The sequence below is a fragment of the Ictidomys tridecemlineatus genome, chromosome 6 (genome assembly GCF_052094955.1).
Source record: "Ictidomys tridecemlineatus isolate mIctTri1 chromosome 6, mIctTri1.hap1, whole genome shotgun sequence".
NCBI lineage: Eukaryota > Metazoa > Chordata > Mammalia > Rodentia > Sciuridae > Ictidomys > Ictidomys tridecemlineatus.
In genome coordinates this window covers 82,962,090-82,986,418 of record NC_135482.1, presented here as the reverse complement: position 1 = coordinate 82,986,418, position 24,329 = coordinate 82,962,090, and the positions used below count along the sequence as shown (strand labels likewise).

At 36.9% G+C, this 24,329-nt stretch overlaps 1 protein-coding gene and 1 long non-coding RNA gene across 2 annotated transcripts in view; one reads left to right on the top strand and one right to left on the bottom strand.

The window, feature by feature from the left end:
- Sspn (sarcospan) overlaps window positions 1-24,329 on the top strand; it is a 34,828-nt gene that overhangs the window by 5,588 nt on the left and 4,911 nt on the right. Inside the window, exon 2 of the mRNA XM_005328882.4 lies at window positions 19,247-19,333. Within this exon, the coding sequence (XP_005328939.1) occupies window positions 19,247-19,333 (87 nt within the window). The remainder of the gene's footprint in view (window positions 1-19,246; window positions 19,334-24,329) is intronic.
- Window positions 438-3,775, bottom strand: LOC120888336 (uncharacterized). The gene is made up of 3 exons (XR_005731887.2): window positions 3,611-3,775; window positions 3,367-3,515; window positions 438-1,625 (listed from the first exon to the last, which is right to left on the bottom strand). It is a non-coding gene; the product is annotated as an uncharacterized LOC120888336 (long non-coding RNA).

The window sequence follows — 24,329 nt, the reverse complement described above, 5'->3', positions numbered from 1 at the left end:
TGCTTATATAATGAGGAATTTTTCTCTAAATATTCCTTTTTTAATAAGGAGAATTAAAACCCTGTATTAGAGTTATATTCAACTTAGGAACTTGATTCAGAATGCTAATCTCTGGAACATTTGAGATGTTAATCATTATTTTGGTGTAATTCTTTTGAATAATAGGAATAGTAATACATAGAGTTTTGGGATAATCAGATAAAAATAAACAAGGTATTCTTCTATTTTATGTGTACTTACTATATCTGCAGAGCTACTGTATATCCCCTGACACTTTGGGATACCCAGTGTGTTGAACTATCTATTTATTTCATTCTTGACATTATTTGCATTTGCATTTGAACTTGCATATACCCCATTTAAAGTATAAATACAGAGAAATTTAGATTTATTCATAACATATAACATAACTGAACAATAATAAAGAATATGTTGTTATCCCATTTTGGCTTTGGAGTATTTAAAATACTTAAATTTTACAGAAATTTTTTTTACAGAAGTATTTAAAACACTTTAACTCATCATTATCAAGATCTTTTATTGCGCGTTATGACTATAGGACTTTAAAAAAGAGAGAAGCAGAGAAAGAAAGAGGTCATTTGACTTATTTTACATCCCTTAATTGGAATAAATTAGGACATAATAGATGTAGCCAAATGCTAGATGTTTATATTACAATCATCTACCAAGGAAGCCATGGCATTAAGTTCCCTAATATAATTTCTGATGTGGGGTACACTTTAAATTTTTTTTCAATTGATCTGAGGAAATGGATGGTGTCTAGACTTCTTTCCTTTCACCTTGTCCCTGACATTTCCATTAAGAATATTCTTTAACTGTGTCCACTTGCATGTGCTGGGCTCTGGAGGGCTAGCATCAACATTAAAAGGAAGTACAGAAGGGTGTGCTAAAGAGTCCAGCAAGCATGTTTCTATGTTACTGTAGGACAGAAATGAAATCTACTCATTAAACTTTAATTGGGTCTCATTTCACTGCAAAATACTGTCATTTTTAGGGCCTAAAATCTGGCAAACTAGAGAAGTACTGGTCACAAGAGCCCATCAAGATCTGGGGCGGATGGGACCTCATTAAGTCATATTCTAACCTTCTAGTTATTACCTGCTCTGAGTGTTCAAGTCCAGGGTTATTATAATGCGTTCATAAACTGATAGTGAACTCTAAAAAAATAGATGTCAGGAATTGGATTTTTAGCACAGATTACATGAAAACCCATTTTGGAGGCACACTGTCTTTCAGATAGTTCAGATGTCATCTCAGATCTTCATGTATTGAGATCCACCTTGGCAGAGGGATCTGTCAGATGCCTGAGCAAGGCAGCTAACTCACACATCTTAGTTAATTTTCAAATTCACATATGTACATCTACACGTATTGTATTAACTAAAATACATTTTTGTTTATGTCTTAGTCTTCTTGAGTTGCCATAATAAAATCCATACACTGGGTGCTTTAAACAGCAAGCATTCATTTTCTCATGGTTCTGAAAACTTGGAAGTCTAAGGTCAGGGTGTCAGCATGCTTGGAGTCTGGTGAAGGTTCTCTTCCAGGCTTGCAGATGGCTGCCTTCTTGTGTCCTCACCACAATCTCTTTCTTGGTTTATACACTTGGAGAGAAAGGAGATATTAATCCGCCTTTGTCTCTATCTCTGTCTCTATCTCCCTCTCTCAAGCCATCGATTTGTCAGATTAGGATCCTACCCTTAAAACCTCCTTTAACCTTAATTACCTCCTAAAAGCCCTATCCTCAAATACAGTTATTTTGGGAGTTAGGCTTTAACATATGCATTTCAGGGAGACACAGTTCAGTCCATAGCACTTTCCATGAGGGCTATACACTTGTACAACCACCTGTATTTCTTAAGCCCATTTCCCATCTTATTAATGAAAGCCCTCTGGCTTTCTGGGAATGGCTATGCATCTGAATGTTTCTGATGAAGATTCTGAGCCTATAAACTGACAAGTGGCAATACATCGGGAGGGGTGGCTCTGTGCTCATACCAGAAGTGAAACATTTGTAGGAGGATGCTTTCACTGCATCTACAAATTGCTTAAATTGCTTCTTTTGTCAAATTTCTGTAAAAATAAAATCAAGTAGATCCAGGTAGTCAATGCAATTCTAAGAGTGGCTTGGGAATTTTATTGATTGCATTAGCTTTTCAAGGCTTTAGCTTTTTAAGGTTTAGGAACCACAGAGTAGTAAATTCCTGCTTTCCTCCCCTGCTCCAGGGACTAACTGGCTGTTAAGATGCAGCTAAATGACATCTTGGGTTCTGAGGCATGGGTGGTTGGCTGACTGATACTGCTGGCAGATGCTCATATTTTCAACAGTTTGACCAGCCTGCTGTCCTGTGAGAGGCAATGATTCATACTTGGTGTTTCTGGAGCTCAAAGGAAGCTGCCTTTCACCTCTTCTTTGTAATATTCAGCCATCATTTTCATTTTTGATGCTATGTAAAATTAGATAAATATTTTTTGTTCTGTGGAACGTGTCAGGATAAAACCCTGGATGTGTCCCACCCTGAACCTCATTATGTAAGAGCCTTTTGTACCAGAGGTACTTCCTTGTCAGATCCATACTTAGAAACTTGTTCAAGGGCTTCTCATGGGATTCTGTTGGTGCAGCTTAGAAATCCCAAACTGGGCTCTGCTTTTCCTTTACCCAGTGCTGCACAAATCCAAGCCATCTCAGAGGGAAAGGCAGGGGAGGTTGCTTAACACTGTCAAGTATGCAGCCCTTCAGAACAATTGCCCCATCTCAGTTCCAAAATGAGTAGCCAACAGAAAGCATGGTCACTTCTAAAGTACCAGAAGAATCCCATTATATCTCCGGTTTTATTTTTGAGCATAAAGTCGATGCTCTCTGTTCTAATATTGCTAGAGCCACAGCCCCTTCTTAGTAGTCATGAATGGGTTTCAGCTGTGGGGGCTGGCAAAAGGCCAGCATGTGACCAGGCATTAGAAAGCAAAGGGTTTTTTCCCCAAATGAGCATTCTCAATTTCTGCTGAAGATTCTGTTGGACTTGAGTCTGTCTTGCAGAAATGGCCAACTCTCCCCAGGTTGGGAGTGTCCTGTTGGTGGGAGAAGCTGTGAACAATCTAGAGGAAGCTCTTTTAATGGCATCCCACTTAGTTGTTGTTTTTAAAGTGTTAGATTCAGCATTCATTATTCCAAGTTTTTAAAAATCTCCTTTAAGATAAGAGATATTATCAAGGCCTCTCTCTTGTATGGAGGATAATGACAGGAGACCAGAAAACAGGAGGAATTGTTAATGTGTTAGCTAGGCCCTGACTAGGAAGACAATTTTAGCTTTATTACAGAGGATGGGAGGATGACATAACACTTACTGGTCAACTTCTAAAGTATCAGGTGTGGGTCACAGGCTTCCTGAGGGTGGTACTTCATCTTCATGGTTGTACTTCAGGGCGGGGCCAGGTACCATTCTCAGGCAAGTGGATGGCTGGGCTACCCTCACCAGAGTGCAGAGCACCCAAGACTAGAGAAGAAAGCATAAACAAATTAGAATGAAGGAAAAAGATCTTCTTTCGACCACATACAGATGTGAGGCTGAATTTGAACACTGCAGTTTACCAGTTCTCTGCTCCATAAGTTTATGCCCTTCTCTCTGCTAGTCTGATTCTGAAACAGAAGGACCAAAGCCACTCAGGTTGGCTTTGGCTCAGAAGCTTTTCATTCGCAAGTAGTCTGGGATGCCTATTAAAGGGTTTCAGTCTGTACTAAGTGCTTTGAGACTGGCTATAATTTTTAAAATGAACCTTGGATGACCAAAACTATTGTGTCATAGAACCTTCGATAAATAATTCTCATTCAGTCACCGAATCTAATGCGTCACAAATTTTTCCACCTCGAGACCTCCCTGAAGCCCTTAGCCCAGTCCTCACACCCACATCACAAAAAGCTCAGTGTTTGGCTAACCCATGTTGCGTGGGAGGCACACAGGACAGGCTGCAAGCTGCCTGGGGACACTGGACTCCTCACATTGAAATGATAAAACGATGTTCAGATGAAAAGCAATATTTCTATGTATTGCTTAATGTTCCTTTATATCCTGTTTATTTTTAAAAGTACTCTCAAATGGAAAAGCCACTTGATAATATTTTTTAAAGGTTGAACATGATGGTTTCCTCATTTGTGCTACTGTTACAATGTTATATAATAGAATTTATATTGATTAACCATAGTTTCTATACACTGTACTAACAGATTTCTATTTATTGTACTATTTCACATATATGAGCCCTGGGGCATTAATGGGAAATTATCTCTGCAGTCATTTCTAAAGCAGGGCCTATTTTGAGAGCCTCCTCAATTATGCCTGAGTAATGAAATCCAATCTATGACTGTACTTGGAGTAGACTAAATTCACATAACAAGATCCCTCTCCTTGTGAGGGCTTGAAAAATACCAAAGAGAAGCAAACGAACTATAGGTTATTTATTTTTTTCACCACAAATACATAAATTTTGCTCCTCCTCTTGATTCATGAGAAAAACTGGGAAAATAATCTTTGTTTCGCCACATTCTTTGGCAATGGATTATTTTGCAAAAATAGGTATTTATTGATAGAACTTGGTGATTAGTCTCTGCTAAGTCACTGCAGGAGTGAGTTAAGTAATTGATAAGCAACAAGTTAGAAGCCTATAAAAGAAAGAATACTTGTTAGTAAAATAGAAACTTCTTAGATATAGACACTCTCCCTCTGTATCTCCAAATGGCATCCCCTGCCCAGGTGTTTAATCTCTGGGAAAGGCAATACAGGAAAAATAATTACATATAGTTTAAAAAGCCAGGTGTCCAGGCTGTGCTCTAAACCATGTTCAAAGGGGCAGGCATGAGCAACCCGGCAGGGGAGGATCAGCAAAGGCAAGGAGAGGGGAAATGAAATTGTAGGAGAGGCTCCAGCTTTGGAGTAAAAAGAGTATGGGAAGAGTCCTGGCTCTACCAGTTTATAACCATTTTCCAAAACATGTTTGGTAATTACTTTTTATTTTCATTTTTATGTGAGTGTGAACAAGTACACACAATTCTATGACATTTTCAGTTTTGTATTGACAAGTAGAAAATAATAAGAACCATTTATCAATTCCTAACTTTGTCAAATTTTAATATTTTTATAATTGCTTTAGTGTTTTGTTTTTTTTTTTTTTAGAAAGAAACATTATGGTATACTGAAGTCCTCTGTGTTTCATTTCTTAATCACATTTTCCTACCTGCCTGTCTTCCCCAGAGGTGTCTATTGTCCTGAATTTGGCATTTGTCATGATTTTGCTTGTTTCTTTTCATATTTTACAGCATGTACATATCCATAACCAATAATTATCTTGTTTTAAATTTCATATAAATGGTATTGTTTTTGTTGTTATTTGAGATTTATTTATAAAGATATTTGTTGTTATTTGAGATTTGTTTATAATAGTACATGGATACCACTCATTCATTTTTGCTACACTATATTTCATTTTAGGAATATTTAATTATTCATCCACCTAATGATAAAAATTTAGGCTGTTTTCAAAAATGATTTTTTTTTCAGTTATAAAGTTTAACTAGACATTCTGGTCCATGGCTCCCTTTGCCTGTATTTCAGTTTCTTTAAGGCATATTCCCAGAAGTTAAGTTATTGGCTTGTACAATGTAGGCACCTTCAACTTACTAGAAATTGCCATGTCACTCCCAAAATCCCAAACTGTGCTAATTTATACTTATATGAATGATATAGCAGAGTTTCTTTTCCCTGTCTTATTTGTGTACAGTAGCATTTTAAGTTGCATTTTTTTCTGATTACTGCTGGAGTTGGACATATTTTATGTTGATTGGCCATTTATGTTTTTCTTCAAAAATATTTTCTATGGGTTGTTTGTTCCTCATTTCTTGACTAATAGGACTTTTTTTAAAAATTTCTGTTACTTAACCTTTCTGGTTTTAAGTACTGAAAATATCTTTTCCTACTTGGTATCAAGTTTTGTTTATGGTGCATTTCTTATGAAAAATATTTAATTTGTATGTTTTTATAATTATCAATCTTTTTATGGTATGTGCTTTGATATATTTTAGAAAAGTTTCTCCTTACTCCAGCTCATAAGATATTATTCTATACAATTTTCTAAAAATGTTAAAGTTTTGCTTTTACTATTTATATCTTTAATCTGGATACACTAAAATTTTGCATATGATATTAAGTAGGGTCCATACAGATTGCTAATTATTTTAGTACCATTTAATAAATGGTATTTGAGAATATTACTTGAGAATCAGCCTTTTAAATTCCAAGAAAAATACTGTGGTATTTTCATGGGATTTTTACTTTCTATAAATGAACAAAGAATAGCTTTCCATTTATTTGGGTCTTCCCTAACTTTTTTTTTTTTGTATGTGTGTGTGTGTGTGTGTGTGTGTGTGTGTGTGTGTGTGTTTGTGTGGTGCTGAGGATTGAACCCAAGGCCTTGTGCATGCAATTTGATTATTGATTTCAAACAAATTGGTTTGTGTTCCTTCTTGGATAACATGCCCCTTCTTTATGATTGCTTTCCACATTTTCTCTTTGTTTTGCAGTTTAACTACAGTGTGTCTAAATATGGATTCTGCTTTTATGTATCCTACTGGGGACTGGTTTTATGAACCAAAGATTTTTGTTTTTAATCGATTCTAAATTCCAGCCATTTCCTTTCAAATCATGTGTCTGTCTTCATGTGATTCCCCAGTGTGGGACTGGTATAAGATGTATGTTTATAATCTTCTTCTATTTTCCTTATCTCCTAACCTTTTATTAGGTTTTATCTCTCTACCTCTCCATGCTGTGTCTTGGGTTAGTTCCTCAGATCTTTTAGTTCAGGGTTTCTCTCTTCACTTGACCTCAATCTGCCTATTACCTAGCCATTGAGTTTCTAATTCCATCAATTTTCTTTTTCATTTCTAGAACTTCTATTTTGTTATCATTGTTAATATTTTTGTATCACATATTCCTGCTGTTTTTACAAGTTCCCTCTTCTTTATTGATGTTTTCATTTCCTTCTTTCTTAATTCATGTTTTCAATTCCTCCTCTCATGTCTTTAATTGTTTAGAATATTCTTTTTTATACTTTCTGCGCATTAGTTCCATTACTTGGATTTCTTAGGGCTTTAATTCTTAGAGAATGTGTGTTTATACATGTACATGTTGGCCTTCATCAGTGAATTAATTTTTCATATGTTTGCTCATTTTGATGTGTGGGGTCATCTTCCAGGAGGCCTTACAGATGGTTTTGTCTTGCCATGTGTCCCTTTGGTATCATCAGCCTAGAGCCACTTCTTTTTTTCATAGTCTATTTATCATAGAAGATTTCTTGCACACACAAAAGCAGATACAATTGTATAATGAACCTCTGTGCTATTCCCATCACTCACCTTCAATGATTATTGTCTTGTGATCAAGCTATTTCATCAATATGTTCCTATACTTCCTCCATACCCACATATCACACGCTGAATTATTTTAAGTAAATCCCAGACTTCATAACATTTCATTCATAAATATTTTCCTATATAAGTTAAATAATAAAGACTATAAAATAATGAAAATACCAATATTACATCTAACAAGTTAATTTCATCACAGGATCACACGAGTGTTCAAATATGCATTATTTACTCATGATTATGTCTTCATAGTTTGTTCCAACTCAGGATCCCAGTAAGATCTATATGCTGAAATTGGTTCATATATTTCTTTATTTTTTTTAGTTGTAGTTGGACACAATACCTCTATTTCATTTATTTATTTTTATGTGGTGCTGAGGATCAAATCTAGGGCCCCACACATGGGAGGCAAGCGCTCTACCGCTGAGCCACAACCCCAGCCCCTCTTTTGTCTTCTTTACTCAAGGATTTTCACTTTCTCTCTCCTTTCTATTATCTTTCTATTTCTCCCCACCCCACCCCACCTCCTTATTTGCTGACATATCCAAGTCTTTATACAAGGTCACTTTTATGTAACTTTCTCATCTTAATAGGATCCAGTATTGTGCAAATAGTTAAAATACCCCCAAACCCCTGAGCACAACAAGTTTTGTTGACATCCAGTGTAAGTGGGTTAATTACATTCTAGTCTTGTAAGTGTGTGGTCATTTAAGAAGTCTACACAAATGCCATAGTCTTGGTTCCAACTATCTATCTGTAGACTCAGGTGTATTGTTGGCCTGTGTGGCCATTAAAACCAAGACTTTTCTGTTGTGAAGATTGACTATCATTCTCCCTGCATGCTACTCCCACCTTTCTTTGGGATTTTTGCTTTGTCAATTTTTTTCATTTTTTGGAAATTTTGATATTAATAAAAAATGTGTTCTACATCTTATTCAGTATTTCACATCGCTTTATAAGGAGTTTTCTTATAATGTGGTTCTTAAATCATGCAGATATAAAACATCTTCTTGCTTTTAAATTTTTTTTTAGATTAACTTATAATTTTCTTAACCTTGTTGAGTCAAAATATTCTATATAATAGATGATGTCTTTTTACTTATTGTATAGTTTTAAGTAATAAATGAGCTAATATAAATAAAGTAATACATAAAAAAGAGCTTTTCTGGATGAGAATATATTTGAGCAGGTTTAAAGAATGAATATGACTGAGTTTAAGGTACTTGAAGGAGGCACATTACACCAGGTGGATAAGAAAGTGAAGGGACATTTTAGGTCAAAGGGGCAACTGGTGACCTGTTAGCATTTAACTCAGTTTTCATCCAGAACCAACATTACTGCTTCACAGTTCTGTTGTTTATGTTGATTCAGCCTTTTGAGTATATAATTGCAAAAATTCTCAATAGTTCCTATAAAATAAGAAAACTTAGATACACAAAACTGTTATAATATTAAAACGAGACCCCGCCCTCCATAAAGGATTCTATTTGGATGTTATAATAAATGAGGCACTGGGATGCTGTGGGATTTCTTTTCTCAGTTTTCTGTGAGTTGATGAAATATTCCTTAGGATTTATTGGCTTAAAATGATGAGTTATTTGCAATTATTTCCAAGCAAGGATTTAGGAACTTGTGAATTGTAGCAACTTGGTGCCCACACGCCTCTTGCACCTCTTCTAGCTCTCCACCAGAAAGTTTACTTTGGCTGAAACATCAAGGAAAGTGTACTCTATCCATAGGATTTAGGGGATTCACACTCATCTGATCCAGCTGCTGTTCACAAGTTCCAACTCATTTTTATTAGTTCCATTGAAGTACTTTTCTGATATAGTATAAGCAATATACAAGGTTCAAGTGAACATCTGGACAGCACACTGTGTGCTGGGAAGTGGGACCGTCACTTAACAAACACGTTTGTCTTCCCGTGTTTCTCTGCTTGTACAAAGATCTGGCTGAAGTACACAGCAACACAAAGTTCAAAGCAATACTGGTGGAAAAAAATATTAGGAAAAATACATAATTTCAGTTATTGGATTGTTTCAAATCATGATAAAAGCCACCACTTTGAATTAGGAAGAATGTATCTAACCATACAAAGGATTTTAGTCTGGTATAGTTCTGCATGCTTCTTTCCCATCCAATCAGAACTTTGATCACAACAGAGGAAGTGAATGCACTCTCATTGCTGGAAATCACATGAGCAATAATTTATTTAAGAATACCTCACAAATTCTTAGAAATTTTATTTATTTCCAATTGATTTTGCAAAAAAATCTAGATTTAACAAAGCTGTCGGTAAGGATCAGCCTACTTTTATATTTTAACATAACTAGCACATAAATCATTACTTTGGTTCAATTGCAATGTCTTTGCATACTCATCTATGAAGAATTCATATATTATAGTAATTCAGACATACATCTGTCAAATATCAACTCCACAGGTAAAAGGACAATTATAACAACAATGGGAGAGAATAAAATTGACAAGATTTTGCAGACAGAGTAAACATGGGTATTGTTGAGCAAAGATTTCTTCTCTTTAGATCCTTAAGAAAATTCTTTTCTGTGGTACAATTTATCATGTAGAATTGACTTCTCACTGAGAAACTTTGACCTAGATGTCTAATATTTGCTTCTTTAAAAAATAACCTCTTGGTGCATCTTTGCAAAGTAACTATTACAAATTCTTCGTTCAGTTTCACAGAAAGATATGGCAATGCAGAATTGAGGCTGTGTGTCAAAACCTGAACTCTCCGTGCACAGGCAGAACTTCGTTCTTTGGTAAAGAGAGGATTTCTGTGCTAGAAATTTTCAACAGCAGATTTTACTCTTAGCAGAAAAATTAACAATAAAGAGTAAAACTCAGTGAGGCTCTGGGATTGTAGTAGATTCCTAAGGCACATGACAAGGCATCAGATATCTTCCTGATATATCACAGGCCAAATAAAACACTCATAAGCAGAAGTTCCTAGCTATAAAAAAACTTTGCTAGCTAGAGTTTTCTTCATAGTGGAAAAGAAGCTACTATTTTGAGCTTAGTTTAATAAAACCAAGAAAAAATGTTTCAAGATTATAAGTAGTTTTAATTTCTGAATATTCAGTGTTACTCCCTTCCCCCTCATCTTCTGCCATAAAACCCTGGGTTGATTTTTAGTCTATATTTACACCCCTATCACTTCTTTAATCTGCCATGAATATCTTTTACACTGTTTGGCTGAAAGCTTCTTTTAAAAAAAAGTAACATTGAATTTAGATTTGTTAAGGACAGAATATATTTTTCAGTGAACAACTTTCTTTTTTTTTTTCAGAAATTGAATGCTTGTCTTTGTAAAACCACAATAGGGTAACTGAAGAAATATATATAGCTTGGCATGGTCACTAAGATTGGCATAGGTGGTGTTGAGCAAGGATTCCTGGGTAGTAGATAACAGGTTTGAAGCAGAAATTTTTAAAAGCAGCAAAAGAAGTTATATATTTTATATATTTCTCAGGTATTTTCAAACTATTGTGTTAACATTACTGGAAAGACGCTTTAAAAGTGGAAACTATGAAAGCAAAACTAACCCAAGTAATGAGTTAGTTTTTAATCCATTTATTCAGTCAACAAATGTTTATTGACTGTATATATGTGCTGGATGTTATACTAAGCCCTTTACATTTGCTGTCTCATTTAATCCTTATGGCAACTTATGAAGTAGGCATCATTGATATCACCCTAGAGATGATGAACCAAGGCTTGAAAAGTTAACTTCTTCTCAATATCTAGAAAGATGGAGAGTTGGGTTTTGAACCCTTATCTAGCAAATCCAGAGCTAAGATGCATTGTCAGAGTCTATCTTTAGGTATGTGGCATGGCCCATTTTGCTACAAAATCTTGCATAGTTACCCTTACTTGTCCCTTCTTCAGGTCTGTGTATGTTGCATCTGGAGCTGGGAGGTCTTATATGACATGGGTGGGGGGGATATGTGTTGTTGAAATAATAGAGCCAGCAAGGCACTCTCAGAAACAACTGTGAGTTCGCTGTGCTGTTTCTTTCTTTTTGGAAGGACATTACCCAATTTATTTTTTTCCCAGAGGGACTTATCACTTTAAGGACTTATTGTTTGTGTTTTGCTAACCACTCTATGTCATGTTTGTTGGGGAATAAGTTAGGATAATAAGCGCTCCGTTCTCCATAGCTTGTCTCGACAGCTGACATCATAGATCTGCTTATTTTGTTCATGGTCTGCTTTTCCATTTGAAAACATGAGCCCTACCAAGGCAAGATTTTTGTCTCTTCTCTTCCCTGTGGTATTGCCAAGCCTCAGAGAGTACGTGGCACATGGTAGGTACACAATGAACATTTGTTAAAAGAACAGAATGAGACTATTTCCAAGATGTGATAGAGTGCTTACATTTACATATATTATTCATTTTCAGCTCAAATTTCAGAGTGAGTTACACTGGCACAGTTTGAGGTCATATGAGATGGAAAAAAATACCTACTACAATTACAGGCACATTACTTAAGATCCTTAAAAATAAATTATAAAGTAAGTATTATTTTCTCCATTTTGTGCATGATAAGACTGAGTCTCAATGACTGAGTCGTGGTCCCGCACCTTGGATGCTTGTTTGGACTTTAAGGATTTCCTCTTCACACTTTGCCTCAGGAGTAGTGCTTTAGCCATTCAGGAGAGGAGCAGAGGCTAGAACATTCTCCAAATCACTGCAGTTCTTGCTTGGAGTGCTAGTCAAGATTCCTCCAAGGAGGACTCCATGTTGTGTAGTAGCTAAAAGCCAGGTTCAGTACTCTGACAGGTATGGCTATCAACTTGGAGATATATATATATGTTTTCTCTGTGAGTTTGGAGCATAAAACCTTTATGGCTCTAGTTTCCTTATCTATCAAATGGAATTAATAATGGGAGTATCTTGTAGGGTTTTTTATGAGTAAGGACTGAGATAATTTACATAGGATGCTTAGTAAGATGCCTGGTATTAAAACTTCTCAATATTAGTATCAAAATGTCAAATAATCTAGACTTGGTGAGCTTTTCTTACATAAATATACAGATTACACCAAGTGCTCACTTGTGCTAATACTAAGTAAATCCCATAATATTTGTAACCCAGACAGTATCAATTCTAAACATGGTTATGCTGATAATATAGTTGAGTCTTTAAATATACTCTAAACTTGGTCTACTCTAATAAACATATTAATTGCATTAATAATGTTAGTAATTACTACTAGTTATTCTGTACCTATAAGGTAGATATTATCCTAAACATTATCCTTGTTTATATTGTCATTAATCTTCTTCTGATTAACCATTAAAACATTATTGTCTTCATTTTATAGGTAGGGATACTGAGGCCAAAAAGAATTAAATAACTTTGTCCAAGGTCATCTAACTTGTAAAGAAATAGAATCAAGATTTAAATTCTAAAGTCTGAATTTTTTTTCCATTATGCAACTGTCTCCTTAATTATACTTATGATTCTACACTTGATTTTAACAGAACCAAATAAGCAGTTATCATTGTTGAATGAACTTGATGTTTCATGTTTTTGAATGTTATTTTTTCCTTATCTCATCAGGGGAAAGGGTGTGTTTCTGAATCTGTTTATTTTAGCTTTTACTTAAAAACATAATGAAAAATAATAATTAATAATCATGAATGTGGGAAGGGAATGTCCTTCATAATTTTAGCATATTTAAATCCTACTTGATTAACAGCAAAAATTTTGTCTTTTAAAAATAACACGTACTTAAAAAATAATAAAAAAAACCCTAGATGATTCAGGGCTTCTTACATTAAAAAGATCTGGGTGGTTGATCAGTGAGGGGAGCCGAGTGAGCTGCTCTTGTCTGCTCATCTCACACCTGGCCCAGGTTGCCAAAGGATACTGCTCATGGCAATCAGCTTTTTTGTACCTCACTTCCTCTTCTGTAAAGTGGGCATTAAAGTATAAATTTCCATCTTCTTCAAACTCCCAGTTTCTATAACAATAAAGCTTTTAGTGATTTTACTTTTATTATACTCCCCAAAATCACTTGGGGAGTAATTCCTATATTGGAGTGACCATTAAATTATTATATATTCTGTATTAATATAAAATAACTTAGGGTGCAAGGAGTAGATACCTAAACGTTTGTATTTGTAAAGCCTCAGTTTTCTCTCCCTTGTGACAAGCCTCTGGAGGAATGAATATATATAGTATTTAGTACAGGGCCTACCACTTTGTAAGTACTCATAGGTATCATTATTATTATATTATGATTATTTATAATAAATAGCTCATTATAGGATACTCAACTAGTTGTAGTACCAGTCTGGAACCCTAACCATTGTGATAAACCTCAAAGCAGGCATCAGCATTTGGAAGACTATGTTTATAACGTAGGTCAATGGTTCTAAAAGTGTGTCTATAGGACAAGCAACATCAGAATTTTCTAGGAATTTGTTAAGATGCAGATTTCTCAGTCCCTACCCCAGACCTATTAAATCAAAAATTCTGTGGATAAGACCAGTTCTGACCAAGACCTTTAAGTGATTCTGAAACACTGCCTTAAACCTTGTCTTCCTATAAGGCAATGTGATGAGAGTCTAGTAAAAATCTTAAATCATGCTAACATATTCTCTACAGTCCTGAAATCTTGATCACATAAGCAACCTTTAATATATCTTCTTGAAATGTTCTGTTTCATATTATTTAATTTTCTGGTACTTTATGTGTTAACAAGTCTCTTGAGTAAGACTACATTCAATTAACAGACTGTAATATGTTTATCATTTGTTGAAAATGATTTCTAATATTTTACCTTAAATTATATTAAATAAATGAAAATCCATAGAAATTGCCTTAAGAAATATCCATCAAAACATTTACAGTTCTACTACTTCCCTGGGTGATCAATTGACTGTGCAAACATGAGAAGAGAGTTCATCTTGTTACGATATTGATTGAATTAAAGCACTTTAAATACAAAGGTGGAAGTTGATTAACTTACAGAAATAGAGTCACATTTCAGGTTCACAAAGGAAAGGTAGGCATGGAAGGACAAGAGGATGCTGAAAGGCATTTGACAGGGGAAGGTTGTATTCCCCCGATAACCCTGTCAAGCAGCACAGTCAACACCAAAAAGAAGAAAACAAATAAATTGGAGGTTGTATGAATGTCACAAGACCAGAATATAAATACGTAAGACATGGAAAGAAGTAAATACCGATAATGCTTATTCTTAGAGAATGTTTAGGGGGATACCTTCTAGCTAGAACAAAATGAAAAGGAAAAAAATATAGATAAATCTCTGAGATACTGATCCTGCATCTACCTTTTATTCACAATAAACCCACCTTTAAGAGATACCAGTGCAGGTGCCATAGGCCAAATCAAAAAACAAAGTCAATGTGTGACAAAACTCAGGACTCCTGCATCTAGAAATGTACTTAACATTCTGAGAACATTTCAACCCTGTTTTGCTTTCCACCTCACAAGAGAGAATGCAGACTTCAGCCTGTGTAGACAGAAAATATCAAGACAGAATGTGGAATTTTAGGACTTGGGTTTTCTTATTACACTGAACAAATCGTAGAAACACACATCTAAAAATTTCATGTTAAAATGATGTTTATCTTTTTTTTTCCTCTTTTCCATTAAGAGTCACTGTAATATTTTCTTATCAATATAATATCTACCCATGCATGGACTAAACCTTACTATGGTCTTAAACACTAGTTGTCCTGTTGCTTTCCCATCCCATGTTTTCAGTGCCACCCATTTTCCACTTGGCATCATGCTCTGTGACACCACCTGTCCACCTCAGGCCTAGGTGTCTGGTCCAATGGATGCCTTCCTGAAAACCCCACATAATTGCCTGTTTCCTGTTCCGTGGGCTTCACCTCGCCATATCTAATGGGAGTGCTGGCCTGAATTCCAGGAAAGTTGTGCCAGAAAAATCTGGCGGGTCTTGCTGCTCATTAACATCAACTCCCCCTTCCTTGCCTGGGAAACCAGAACACGGTGTCTTGCTGGCATGCCCATGTCCTGCCAGCTCAGGAAGCAAGACCCTTAGTCTGGCATGGAAAATCTGGTTTCCTCTCCATGGCCATAAAGCCTTCAGTTTTTAATGTTCAATAAATATCAATCTTCTAGAACATTCTTACACGCAATACAAATGAACTCTCTGATTTAAAAAAAAAAATCACTGTTAAAACTTCAAAGCTGGGGTTGGGGTGATGGCTGAGTGGTAGAGCGCCTGCCCAGCATGTGCAAGGCACTGGGTTCGATTTTCAGCACCACATATAAATACATATAATAAAGGTCCATTGACAGCTAAAAAAGATTTTTAAAAATTTCAAAACTGTAGGAAAGAAAATGAAACAATATCTAGTACCTATCAAGTTTTGTCATATGATTAAGAATTAAAATATGTTGAATTAATTCAATCTTTATAGCCAACACCCGTTACAAGGACCTAGATAGAAGTGAAACTTTCAAAAATCTGAAAAGATAATCAGTTAAATAATTTTTACACATGGCATGACGTACAATCAAAATTTTAACAAGTATATTTGAGATGTTTTCTGCTCAAGAGATTCTTCATAACTGGGTAACTTCCTGGGCCCTTTTGTTTCCACTAGTCTCTCTAGATGGGCCAGTGTTTCCTGTGGCTTCATTAGCTTCACATAGGCTGATGACTCACAAATTCTCCATCCCAGACCTCATTCCTACACTGTAGGCGCACATGGCTGAGCTTCGAATCCATGTGGTATCATCATTTCCCACTTCCATTCTGCTCCTCCTCATATGTCTTGGAGCTCATGAAATGTCAAAACCTGGCAGCTCAAGTCAGGTAAGCAGCTGAGCACCTCCCTAATTCTTCTCTCCTTCAGCCCTAATATGGAATCCATCTTTAGATCCTATGGATTTTGTTTCCTTTCTGTCACTCAAACTTACCATCTCTCTATTCTCACCTCTACCTAAGCTCATCAATTCCTTGCAGGAAAAGAATAGTTTCCTACAGGTCTACCCTCCACAAATATCATCACCCCCATTCATTTCATTCTTCGTAGTCAGGAGGACAATTCTAAAATGCAGAGTTGACTGTGTCCTAAGATGCTTACTGTGCATTTCTCCATGCTTTGGTACCTACTAGTACCCTTTCTGCCCAGAATAGCTTTCCTCACATCCTCCTTCTACCTAATTCCTGCTTATCCTTTGAAACTTATCTTGCTCCAGGACATTTCTCCAAGTCTCCTTCAGGTTAGTCACCCCTTCTGTGTATTCTCATAGCAGATGGGGTTTTAGTACCTAGATTATATTGTAACTTCACCCTTTTCTATTTTCCAACTGGAATAAGAGATCCTTGGAGGCGGGATTGTCCTTGGAGTAAAGAACTATGGTTTTTCATCTGTCAATTCTCAGTCATACAATAGCACAGGGTCTGCTATTATAAATCCTCAATAAGGTTCTTCCGATTGAAGAAATGAAATGCTCTAGAATGAGGTCATGGGTTTCTATGCAACATCTTACTAGAAACCAGGTTAAATGAAGGCTACAAAGAATTAGATACTATTGAAAGGGGAAATTTTGTTCCAGCAGAGGCATTGAATCTGATTTTTAAAGATGCTGGTCAGTTAGGCCTGATTATTGGAAATGTGTCTCTTGTAAAGACAAAGAGGAAAGTCTTTGCAATTGCCAACCTCAGCACTGTAGTCTCTAGGGACCAAGACAGTTACATGAGAAAGATGTGCTTGTCCCATGCCTCTGCAGACAAAAACTATCAAAGGAAAACAGGAATATACTTTGGGATATAACAATCCCCATACAAGCAGTTTTAGAACCTTCAGTCTGATTTGTTGCCATTAAACAAAAAGGAAAGAAGGTCTCTCCTCTGTTGTGTCAATTCTATAAATTCTTACTATGAGAATACATAGTACATCCTCAAGGCTTTATTAAACATGTACCTTAATTTCTAGTTTTTTAATGTGCTTAAAAACATTAAAAACCACCTCGTTTCTGACTTGGAAATGTCAGCACATTATAAGCTACAAAACAACTTCAGTAACATTACCTGTTCACCTGCCAGCCCTCTGCTGAAAAGCTGCCTCCCTGGATTCTGCATTGCTTTCCATCCACACCTCTCTAGTGCATGCCATGTTCACGTGCTTTAAGGCTGTGTCTCTCCACTGGAAACTTTACCTACTACTATTAAACCATGCATCAAGTCCTAATAACAGAAAACCCTGGAAACAAGTTGTATTAAAAGAAGGCTGGGATTTTGGCTTCATGGTCTAGTAGAAATCTGAACGACCTTCTACTTGGGAACAGATAAGGGCACAGGCAATTTATTGATTGTGTTAACACGAGATAAAAATAGAAGTGTTACCTTAAAGTGCTGTTGGCTTGCTTTGTAAGTTCCCAGTTCTACAAACCCAACAATCGTAGGATAGTAGAGCTGGTAACATACAAAGCCAACATACCATTGTAAGATTTGAAGCTGGCCATGGTAGGCATTGTGAATATTACCAAACCAGTTGTTTACTTCTCAGTGACTCTCAGCCACCCCTCCAATATCCATCTCTAGGAAAATTGTGCCTATTAGAAATGCAATTCTATTGCGTTATGTTTCCTATCTTTAGCAACATTTTAAACTTTCCAAAATTGAATGTGAACAGATTCACTTTGATTAGAAATTTCAAATCACAGTTTAAAAAATTCCAGTTCACAAAAAAGAAAATACAGTTTAACTAACGGAATCAGTGCATTTTCCCAAAGCTGCCACTCCTCCCACCAGCCTTTCTGTAAGTCACATCTACCTTCTGTCCATCATCTTCACTCAAGACCTTGGAAGTTGCTTTCCTCCCAATATTCGTGCAATACATTACTATACCTTTTCCCTCCACTGCTCTATCTGAAGTTGCCTGCAATCCCCTGAGCTCTGACCCACCTGATATGTTAATCTTGCTCAGGTTTGTAAAATAAAATCCTGATGTTCTCTTCCAACCCACCCAACATCACTGTTCATTTTCCTGAAACAGTCTCAAATCATGTCATTCCCTGTTTGAAAACTTTCAAGGAGGCTCCACGACTTACTAAACCAGCCCTGCATCCTCAAATCTTGGTCCTACTTTTTCTTCTCTACGTTTCATTCATTCAACTGTGCTCTTCTTTCAAAGTGCATAGTGCAGGTGCAGCTCCATGCTCCTGTGGCTGCTTTTTACCCAGCCTACCTGGTTTGCATCCTGGTTCCATTATTTACTTGCTTTATGCCTCTGCTTCCTCATTTACAACATACAATAGCACCTAGATTTTATTATGACGATTACACGAGGAAGTACCTACAAAGCCCTTAGAAGAGCTCTAGCACATGGTGTTTAGTAAATGTTAGTGACCATTATTGTTATGTCTTTCAAAGGCCATTTTCAAATCCACTTGTTGAGCGAAACCTTTTGTCTTGCCTAACTCAATGTAACTTCTTCCACCTTTTGTACTTCTCTGAATAGCATTTGATATATTAGGCCCTGCCACAGTGTAGTGCATGTATTTATTTTGGCCTCTACTGAACTGTATGCTGATTAATGTTGAGAAAACTTTATTCATCCTTGTACATGGGATCATCAAAAGGATATAATGAATACTAGCTAAATTGAAATACATTGATTTTATTGTGTTCCACAAATTAAGTAAATACATATAAATAAGTAAAATGAAATGAACAGCTTGATAACATGGATGTTACTAGTGAAAGACACTGAGATGTCAGTAGAACCATGACTTGCCCTGATAACATCCTTTATTCCATGTTCTGCATTTCAGGTCTGCTTAGTGGCCTATCTGGGCTTGTTTATGCTTTGTGTCTCATATCAAGTTGACGAACGGACATGTATCCAGTTTTCTATGAAAGTAAGTTGTTATTTTTCTTTTCTTTATCATCAATAGAAATACAAGTATAAAATAAAGGAGTGCTTTTGAAAGGGTTGCATATCTGATGTGTCTAGAAATTACATTTTCAGGCAGGCCAAAAAATGTTTTAGGAGGGCATTGATCCAGACCCAAAGGTAATGCTAGTCTTAATTTCCATGAGCTGGGCTGGCATGGAGTATGTGAAGTGTGTCCTTTAATGCCCTTAAAAGGAATATTGAGCATTCATCAGCTCAACAAAACACTTGGCCAGGGAAAGGTGGCTCTTTCAGTACCCACTTCCATATCTTGGGGGTTATTTGGAGTATTTTAATAAAGAAGCAATTTAAGTGCATTTCCCCTTGTAGGTGGGATCACTGAGACAGAAAAAGTACATTGGGTGCATCCAAATGATCTGTGCCAGGAGTCTGAGGGCAATGGTTGGGATATGCATGGCTTGGCAAGTGTGTGTTTCTTTCATTTATGTGAATTTTTTTCTCTGTTAAGGACAGTGAATTTGCTTGGACTCAATTCAAATGCACAGCATTTTCGATGAACAGAATATTCTCCAAAGGGAAACATAGATACCTCCTTTTCAGAGTTTAAGGACATAAAACACTGAACCAAGTAATCAAAGCTAGTAGAAATCAAATTCCTACATTTTCTCTCAACTATTATAGCAAATAATAAAAAATTATCAATAACTTTTTTTTCTATTCACACTATTTACTTTTGTTCTATAAGAAAACATAAAAACTTTATAAATATGTAACATCATTATATACAAATATAATGCACCCGTAAAAATGTAAAAAGAGAAAAAAACATAAAAACTGGATGTTCTTTTGTTCACCTCAACTAGAATAAAATTAAGTCAACAGTATTATTTGGAAATTATGAAGATGAAGAACATAAGATGTATTGGAATATTGTAGTATAATTGAAGCTGTTAATATAAAAGAGCAGAGTGCTGATGCTTTTTAAAATCATGCTGTAGTTGGGTGTGGTAGAACACACCTGTAATTCCGTGACTTGGGAGGCTGAGGCAGGAGGATCACAAGTTCAAGGCCAGCCTGGGCAACTTAGTGTAATCCTATCTCAACATTAAAAAATAAGAAGGGCCAGGGATGTAGCTCAGTGGTAAAGCCCCTCTGGGTTCCATCCCTGTACTGCAAATAAGCAAACAGATAAATAAAATTTAAAAATCATGATGTAAAAAGGAAGTTAATGGAACAAAGAAAGTTTACATTTTATTAACTAATGAAAAAAAAAGCTCGTTACAAAAAATTTATCATATGATTTCACAGAAGAAAGACTATCTTTCATTGTGCATAAAAAATAGTTACCCATGAGTGCAGGGATAAAGAGCAATATTTTGTAGTTTTCTCCAATTTTGAAATGTTCTCCAATGGTGAGACATCACTTTTCTAATTAAAAAATAATAGATGCTGTTTTTAAGAAAATTGTGAAGAGTTAGAATTCTGGTACAAATATCTACATTTGAAAATTTTACTTTTTGTGTCTAAGGACTTTCCTTAAAAGAAGAAGCCTAGATAGAACAAAGCCTCAGTTCAAGTTTTTTTGTTGCATTCTGACTAAAAGAAGGCTTGGTGATGGAAGGAAGCAAGCAAGCAAGCAAGCCTGGTAAAAATGGTCTGTTAAATAACAGGAACTTAATTCAGTAGGTGAAAAACCCCCTAAACTAGGTTTTCATTAATTTATGTGCAATACCCTCATTTTCCCTCACAGATGATCTCAGAAAACAGCAGAACGAAATGCCTCACTTTCAGAGAGACCCCTAAAGGCATCTCAATGTCTGCACCTTAGTTAAAATAAGGAGCAAGGTAGAAAAAAGGGAAAGAAAGAAAAAAGTCACTGCCAATGTCAGCCAGGTTGAGAATTTCCCACTAGGAAGATCTCATTAGTTACCTAATTTTTTCACCTGTGACAGACATTGACAAATACTGAGGCACTTTTCTCTTCCCCTGAATGTGACCTTTAGTGGTGCTTGCTGCCAGCAATCTAAGGTGCTGGCTTATAATATCTTCAGGTCCAAAATCAGCTTCACTCATCTCCAGGTTTTCCAGTGGTCCAACAGGGCACAGTGATTTCCTCTCCCTTTTAGGAGGGGGCAGGAATGAAATGCAAGTTAGGTGTTTCTTACCAGCACAATTGCATTTGAGTGCCCCCATGTTGGCACCCTGGCTTAAGCATTGTCTGAGAATTTCTTTCTTCCTGTTGAATGCTCAGATAGCCAGGGCAAGCAATAGGGCCATGATGATAATCTCCTTGTGGTCAGAGAGAGAGAGAGAGAGAGAGCAAGCAAGAGCCAACACACACACACACACACACACACACACACACACACACACACACACACACTCCTCTTTTTCCTTTGGCAGGTCTTGGATGCCACCAGTGCTTTCCTCTTTCTCCCTGGCTTCTAACCCTGGGCTTGGCCGGTCCATCTTACTGTGGATTGCGCCTCCTGCCTTTCCCCGTGGCCCCTATTTCTGGGGGCGCACCTGAATTTTCAGAAATGGAGTTCATGTGCTTGCGGGAACATTCCGGGGCACAGTCCCTCGTACCCACATCTAGGTAGCCCCGGGGCTGCTGTGGCAGCCCGCTCTTGCGCGGTGTGCAGAGGGGACTTGACCATTCAGGCCACCGGGGAAGGTAATTAAATTGAAACAGAACCACCTTCTCCCGAAGTCACCGAATGTGAAAGCCTGAAAGCCGCAGCCGGGTACCAATTAGAGAGAGGCAGGGAACGGAGGAGCGAGGGAGCGAGACCCGCCTGGCGCTGCTGTTACATAAGCACCCGGGGCCACCGCGCCTCCGCCCGCCGCCGCAGAGCGCCAGACCGCTGCGCTGACACCCGCAAGACGAATGCCTCCCGCGCGGGGCTGTTATCAAGATATATTTGCTCGGATTCCCAAGGTCATCGTACACTCTTTCATTGATAGTTATTCGTGCTGTGTAGGTAAAACAAGCCACTTGATTTTAAATTATGGATTCTAACCCGTAAGCTTGTTGCTGTCAGATGAGTTTAAAGCCATGAAGGCAAAATGCTACAGCGTTGCAGATATAGCCCACAGGCTTTAGCCGATCAAGTCTATATTTATGACCTAAAATGGATAAGAAACTCTGTTCTGTGGCTTCTTCCTGTTTACTGATGCTTTTCTGAGTGGGAGAAGCGGAGGCACCTTTACGTGTATGGGAATTTGTTCATATTCAAAGGAGCTAAGGGGCATGCATAGCTTTTCTTGTACTCTTGCTGGCTTCTAACATATTTAAGAAGCTCAATTAAAATTGAGCAATCACTGTACTTGTGTAAATGTTTACATCCATTCCACAAGCCAAGTATGTATTGTTAGTCCCACACGACAGAGAATAAGACAAAGACAATACCACTGATATGCTAAGGGTCCTGTGGACTGGCAATCCTTCCCCTTCTCTACTAATTTGTTTATTTATTTCACAAACACCTAAACAGTGCTACTATGCACCAGACTCTGTTCTAAGCCCTTTGTAGATGTCAACTCTTTTGATTCTGATAATATTCCTATGAAGTCAGTGCTATTATGATTGTCATTCAGGTTTACAGATGAAGAAACACAGGTGCACATGGATTGATTAATTTGCCCAAGGACCACAGCTTTTGAGGGGACAGCCAAGTTCTATCTCAGACAGTCTGGCTCCTTGATTCATGCTCTTAACCATCACCCAGTACTGCTGTGCAAATCTTTTAATTTCTGAGCCAAGAAATTATCCGTTTTAAAAATAGGAAAAACTGTAGAGCATGGTGGCACACACATATAGTCCCAGCGACTTGGGTAGCTGAGGCAGAGAGATCACAATTTCAAGGCCAGCTTCAGCTATTCAGCAAGACTTCTCAGTAACTTAGCAAGACCCTTTCTCAAAATAAAAAATAAAAAGGGCTGGGGATATGGATTAGTGGAAAAGGGCCCCTGGGCTCAATCCTTTACCCAGAGGCACTGAGAAGAAAAACAAAATAGATAAAATTTCCAATTTTAGCAAATGGACTTTTGTCTCCAATAAGTATTGCAGAAATCTACTATTTAAGGGTATATGGCTGTGAGCGTGTTGAGGTAATTATAAGATCTGCCCATTCCATTCATTGGTGGCAATAAAAAGAAAACTCCATTTGGGGTCCTTCTACTAAGCAGATGACTAGCCAGTAGGAAATTATCACCTTGACTTGAGTCTTTTCTGCTGGTAATTATGAATGAAGTACTGATGTTCCCAGAGCAAATAGGTCCCAGCTCTCTGCTGGCTGCTCCAGAAACAGTTGCAATGGTATGCTCACACAACATGGCCAACACAGTTTGGCTCTTGGCATCAACTGTTTAAAGTCGATCACCAAGTCTAAATATTTCAGAGCAACCCAGAACATTTCAAGTATTCTGTTCCATTAGCTGCACACAATAAACCCATACTTTTAAGCCCAAAGAGTCCATTTTTGTATAAAATATAGTCACTAAATATGCTGGGGACAGGAACAAAGCACTGCTTTCAATACAGCAAATTACATATTTCCTTTTTAAATTTTATAATACTGCCACTTTGTATTTATCTGGTTCACTTCCTCCAAGGAACACTAAACACAGTGACTATAAATTATCCTTGTTATGTGCCTGAGATATAAGATGCTTCTATAAACTGTTTCACAGATGAAGATTAACTTGGGTTACATCTGAAAACCCTATGAATGATTTGAAAAGATTATCTTTGATGAGAAGATTCAAAAAACTTATGTACTCCTTAAGATATACTAAGACAAAATGATTTTAACCAGTTCCACTCTCTTCCAGTGACTTCAGATATCCAGTCAAGCTGTATGGGATCTAGGATAGATTTCTTCACAGGCAAACAGAAACACATGGTTAGGGCACCGGCAACCATGTGTGTGCACACACACACATACCTTAAATAAAAATTTTATTATTCCATATTTAAGATTTGAAAACACTTGAAA